This window comes from Pygoscelis adeliae, unplaced genomic scaffold, assembly GCF_000699105.1.
Source record: "Pygoscelis adeliae isolate BGI_AS28 unplaced genomic scaffold, ASM69910v1 Scaffold126, whole genome shotgun sequence".
Taxonomy (NCBI): Eukaryota; Metazoa; Chordata; class Aves; order Sphenisciformes; family Spheniscidae; genus Pygoscelis; species Pygoscelis adeliae.
Genome location: NW_008824896.1, coordinates 1,159,401 through 1,165,585, shown reverse-complemented (window position 1 = coordinate 1,165,585; position 6,185 = coordinate 1,159,401). Strand labels below are relative to the sequence as shown.

At 43.0% G+C, this 6,185-nt stretch overlaps 1 protein-coding gene across 1 annotated transcript in view; it reads left to right on the top strand.

Moving 5' to 3' along the window:
• The first annotated feature begins 3,094 nt into the window (after positions 1-3,094).
• Positions 3,095-6,185, top strand: part of FAM129A (family with sequence similarity 129, member A) — a 67,059-nt gene continuing 63,968 nt past the window's right edge. The window contains exon 1 of the mRNA XM_009324658.1: positions 3,095-3,162. Coding sequence (XP_009322933.1) covers positions 3,095-3,162 — 68 coding nt within the window. The remainder of the gene's footprint in view (positions 3,163-6,185) is intronic.

Sequence of the window (6,185 nt, the reverse complement as noted above, 5' to 3'; positions counted from 1 at the left end):
TGTCCTGAAAGCGCCCGGGGGGGGCGGGACGGAAATCCCGACCCCCCGCGGCCCGGCGGGGTCCCGGGCGGGGCCGGAGCCGGGCGCGGTGCAGCGGCCAGCCGGGAGCCCCAGGCACCGGGCAGGGCTGGGGAGCCGGTGGCATCAGCGGGGTTTGGGCACACAGCTGGGCTGGCTTGGGGAGGGACAGTGTCCGATGGAGTATCGAGCAGGCGGTTTTTTAAGCGGCGATGCGTTCAACGTTCCCGATGAGTGAGTTATAACATGCCTAGGAGGAGGCGGTAAAAACTTTCAAAGAGTGTGGAGAGATGCGATGTGAAACTGTCCGTGTGACAGTAGGGTCCCAATTCCCCAGCACCGGCACCTGAAACTTTTAAGGCACTGGATTTAACCAAGGTAGATCGGATCAAGACCGTATGGCCTGATTTTTCTGCAAAGCCCATTGAACGCAGTGGAAAAACTGCTAGGTGGGTATTTAGGTAAACTATTCAAACTTAGGTAAGAACAATTTTTTATCCCATTAAAATGTTAGGAGAGAGAAAACAAAAAAAATTGCTTTAAATTTATGCATATTACTATTAAACTATGAAGGAAAAGAGTGTAATTCTGTGTTTTGGGGGGTATTTTTGTTGTTTGAGTAGTTAAAAGATGAAATACATCTTGCTCTTGCCTGTCCACCTACGCTCCTTATCAGAAAGGTAGCAGGTAAAGTATTTACAAAGCAAATTTTAAGGCTCAAGATTTACAAGCGAAATAAAAGTTTGCATGTGAAAAGGAAGCCCTATTCCACTGTATTATGTATTATGCATCTGAAGCCTGCAAGAGTTCTCGCTGCTGTGGACTGGGAGATCAAACTCAGCGCTGATGATTCAGACCATAGGGTGACTCCTGGGTGGTGCCCGCAGCCCGAGCCTTTTATTCTGTTGCTTTGGGATTTTTTTGTGGTGTGGAGGGAGTGCAAATGTTGAACTGCTCCTCTGTTAGGACTCTTTTGAAGTCACAGGGGATCTTTCAAGAGATTCCCACAGTGGGAAGGATGTCCAAATATTAAATGGCTTTCACCCAAAAAGCGATCGGCAAAACTGCAGGCCTCATGGAGATTTTTCTACAATGTCCCCTCAGTATTGTCATTTTCTCCTGCCCCGTTGAGGGTGGTTTCAGGTCCCATCAGAGCCACGAGGGTGCAATCCCCATGGATTTCTTCTTTTATTTACACTCATCCCCATGCTGCAGCCAAAATTGGACTTCCACAGTTCAGCGTTTCAAGTTTTCTCGTCGCTGACTGAGTGGGGCAGTTGTGAGTGCCTGAAAAGGCTGATGGACAATTACTGCAAAAAAAAAAAAAAAAAAAAAGTAGGAGATTCAGGGAGCTTATTAGCTTCTTCACAGCTGTGCAAGCGGAAATTGTGCAGGTCTTTGCCCTGGACATCATCTAGAATTAGAGCGTGGAACTCATATCAGAGAGTTGGGAAATCCATATCTGTTCAGACACGTGTGAAACTGGACTGGATGTATGTATCTGAGACTTCCCTGCCACTCAAAGGGAGGGTGCTTTTGCCTTGCTGAGAGCTGAGCGGCTCTTCAAACGCATCTCTAGTTTGCCACATCTTTGCAGGGGCAAGTGATAAAGCAAAATAATTGTGAAAAAAGATATTAAAACATTGTGCTTATCCCCTGGCTTAAGTCTGCTGTTCTTGCTGTAAGTGAGGATCCCCCACTCTAAACTCTTGCTTTGAAAAGTAATTAATGAGGCACTTTGTATGGAGGCTGCCCATAAATTAGTACTTCCAAGAAGGAAAAGGAATTGGGAAGAGCATCTTAAATTGAAATAGAGTGCAGTCCAGCCAGCTTGCCAAACCTACTGTTTGTGTTGAGGCCAGAGTCTGCAAGATTCAGACCTTGCTTATCTGTCTTATATGTCTTGGTCTGACATATTTCCAGAGCAAGTGCTCTGGTGAGCTCTCCTCGTCTGAAGAGGAAGCGGGCTGAATCGCTGGTTCTGTAGATTGAAAAAGCAGCACATTTTTTAGCTGGCTTTGTAAAGGTTAGGTGGGTTTTACTGGGGGGCTGGGATTTTTGAAGGTTTTTTCCTCCAAAGATGATGCAGGGGGGTCTTTAGTAAAAAGGCAAGGCAGTTACCTGCTTTTTGTCAGTAGAACTGTCAATCCAGAGTGCTTGAATGGGACAGCAGTGGTGAGGGAGGTCGTGAGACAGCAGGCTTGAGGATGCTGCCTCGCACATCTTATACAGAGACTGCAACCAGCAACATTCTCCAAACTTTGCGCATTTTGGGATGATCCATCATACTGGCCCAAATATCAGTAGACTCAAGACAGGAAATCCTGAGTATTCAAGTGAGAGTTTGGTCTAGATCATCTCTAGTGCTCCCTCTCAACCAGTGTTTCGGTAAACAAATTTGTACTTGCAGTTTATGCATCCTGGTTTTGGCACTAGGTTTTTGCATCTCCCTTAGCATAGTTTGGCAATGACTCATGCCCCCCTCTCCTTGCCTTTGCAGCAGAAGCTTGCTGTCATTAAACACTGGCATCCTTTGAGTTAGTTCCTGCCATACTAACCTCAGCCTGCAGCAGGGAAAATTATTTGGATGGCATGTCAGCTCTGCAGCATTCTGGGCTGCTCCCTGCAAGGGGGAGGTTAGCCAAAATTGCTTGGGGCAGAGTTAAACATGACTGCTTGAATGTGTAGCAGCATTGCTGCGTGATTGTTGTCATGATGGTGTAATTTAATTTCTTGTTGCCATAATGATAATTTAATTTGTCTGAAGCTGCGTCCCTGTGTTGCAAAGCCTTGTAGTTTATTTAGACAACATTTAAGCTAAAACACAATATAATGAATGGAAATGAGGGATTGAGGGCTAAAGGGGTGGATGGAGTTTTCAGCAATAAACTGGTACGTTTTCTTCATCAACATATGCACAAGTCTACAGGTTTTCTAATTTCCAAAAGTCTGTTTGCTCACATTGTTTGAGGGATGAGAGGAGAACAAAACAAGGACAAAAATTATGTGATATGTAAAATTACATAAAAACTATGTAAACACATACCTGTAGGTGTCTATATAAACCAGCGCGAACATGGCCCTCAGCATGGGCACCCCCAGGTGGAGCCTGGGAGATGCTTTTCTCTGTGTGGTTCCCCGCAGGTAAATAAGCGCGAGCCTTATCAGACCAGTTGGAGAAATGAATCCTGGAGAAAATCATGAAGGCATCCTATGCGGAGTCTCAGTTACTGAGTGCAAAGGCTGTGATTTCCACCTAAACCTACTTCAACTTCTGTGCTCTTAAGGAAGAAGTGATACTATTGAACCAGCCAAATTGCAAATCGTTGAGAGCTATGTATGCTTGTACATGGGGCAATATCTTGAGCCATACCTGAAAGTCAGCTAGTATAATTATTGACATGGTAATGTGCATTTCCTGCAGCAAATAATGCCTAAGAAGAGAACATATGATGCCAATGTGTAATTTTTCAAGTGGTCTTTGCAGTACAATACACGTGAGGCTGTGTTTGAAATTGCAAGGGCAGGGATCATCCTTGTGACGTTTGAATCAGGGACAGGTACTTCAAAAGCTGCCTAAAGACTTATTTGGGGATGACAGTGTTTTGCAAAACAATTTTTATACTCAGAAAATCTCTGCATTAAGAATCTGTATATATATAAAGCATGAAGTTACATTTTGTAAGCCATCACAAAATCTTTTGTATTTTTCAAGTAGAAATTAATGAAAATTGGTAATCATCATGGGATGAAATTGTGAATAAAAAGTCAAGACTCGATTTTCCTTACTCCTACCTGAAGGAAATTAATGTCATAGTAAAGTAATAGAAAAATGAGAGTCAGCAGGGACTCCGAGCACTGGGAACAGCTTTTGTCCACTGGGAGAAGAATGGACGAGGGGTGGAGGTTATTTAGGGGAGAGTAGGAGGCCATGCAGTGCCAGCAAGGAGGAGTAGGGCAGAAAGCCAGACCACATGCACTGCAGTGTTACTAGTGTTGAAACCTTAGCAGTTCAAAGGTGTCTTCTGTTCTGTGTAGCACAAGCTTGTTTTTCTAACCATACCTATGGAAAAATTTTTTTTCCATTTATTTAAGATCCTTAAGATATTTTAAATGTGCACACATTATAAGCAGTAAAATTATTTAAGGCCCCCTGAAATTAAAAGAAATTTTTATAGTAATTCCTCTAGGTTTTGGACTGAGCCCTTAAAAAAGGAAGAAAGACTTGTGGAAGAGATAATCCTTCTTTGCAGGGTTTTGGTGGGACTACATGGGGATTATTCAGGATGCGAGTGAAATAAATGGAGTTTAAAAAATGACAGTAATAATTAGGAGACTGGGAGTTGGTCGTGTGAAAAGAGTTTATTAAAAAAATTCATGCTTTCAGTTTGATGAGGCATGGGCTAAACTTGTGATGGGAGGTGTTCGTTGCGTGATTTGTCTAATGATATTTAATGAGTGTTACACCCAACAGGGAGCAGTATAGGCCAGTGGTGGGGAGTTATGGACTCGGGGTGTGATCATGAAATTGGGGAAAAAGGTGAAAGTGCCTGTTAAAACAACTTAGTAGTATGCCCTGAGAGACTGTGCCAGAGGTTTCGAGATTGCTGATAGAAAGTTTTTGCTTTGGGTCCCTAATATTAGACAAGAAACAATCAAGGAAGCAGATCTCACAGCGGGGAGAAGGGAGAAATGGCCCTGGGGGTCTTAATGATTTTCCATTTTCGTAATCTCAGCAGCAGCAGTAGTAGGGGACCAAGCTCTGCTCTGTCACGTATGGTCTGTTGGGACCAATTTTTTTTAAATTGGGAGAGGTGAAGAGATTTCAAGCACCTAACGCTGGTAATTTCACCAGCCATGAGTAGGGATGCTGGAGGATGGAAGAGTAACTTGGAATTAATTGTGGAAAAGTTGGCCTTTTTTGGACAGGCACTCAGACTGGATATTGGATTTTCTGCTTTAAACTGTCGTGTAATCCTTCTGGTTTTAATTTGGTGTACAACTGCAAGTATAACAGAGTTTTGTAAAAAATCTGGCTGCATTTACTGCCTTTTCTCTCGGCCTGTTACAAGCTATGTCTTGCCATGTTTTGGAAATCCTCTCTCTCTCGTTTTCCGCAGGTGAGCATTGCTGTAGCATCATACAGAGCAGGAGTGTGGTGTCTCTCTGGACTTACCAGCATCTACTTCATAGCTCTTGGAGGGTGCTTTTCATTTTCACATTCTGAGGTTTATGGTAAAAGCTGATATGATTTTCCTGTGATTCCCAAAATCTAGGGAAGAGGCAGAGTAATATTTTCTTTTACAAACACGTATTGAATCCAGAATTCATGATTGCGGGTTAGCACTTAACAGGTAGTATCTAGTCCAATCCAAATAGGCATAAATACCCATGGAATGAAAAAATGAAGTGAAATGGGTAGGAAATTCAAATTTCAATGTGGATATGAGTTTCTGTTCTTCATTATATCCAACTTGCTAAGTGTCCAAGTTCTTGAAGACCTGAAGAAATGAGATTTTGAAGAAAAATCCTTTTGGCTTTACTTGCTTTCTAGGAAGCGTTAGTCCTCAGAGAGGTTGTTGCCATTGGAGCCAGTGGCAGATTTTCATCCCGTAGTTTTAATAAATAGTGCCTGTCTGTGTTGGAACGGAGAAGCAGCTTCTCTGTGGTTCTTACATTCTTTAATTCAAGGGGCCAGGCACTTTATCTTAGCTTTAGACTGAATGCAAGCAAAAGGTGTCCAGGGACATGATTGATGGGAAAGGTATTTGCCGCCCAACTTGAAGAGAATTTACTGCACTTGGTAACTTCCAGATTTCAGCTTTGGGAGAATAAGGCAGGAGATACCTTCTCTATTCAGTTTCCATTGCTCATGTAGTCCCATTTATTAACTTCTTTCAAAAGTACTGCTAGCAATTTTGGAAGTTTACAGACATGTTGTCTTGCAACAGGCATGGTCACCAATTTCCCTAATCAAAGTGGGAGGTAAGATTTTGTTCTTCAGTTTGTCAATACAAGGATTGTCCATGATCGCATCCTATTTACCTTCTGTAAATACCTTGAGGTTTTCATAAACCCAGAAGTCTCAGTTATCCCTTTTGTGGCATGGCTCCTTTTTCTGCCAAGGCAGCTGGGAAGCCAGGTTAGGCTCCTTGACCATTCAGCAG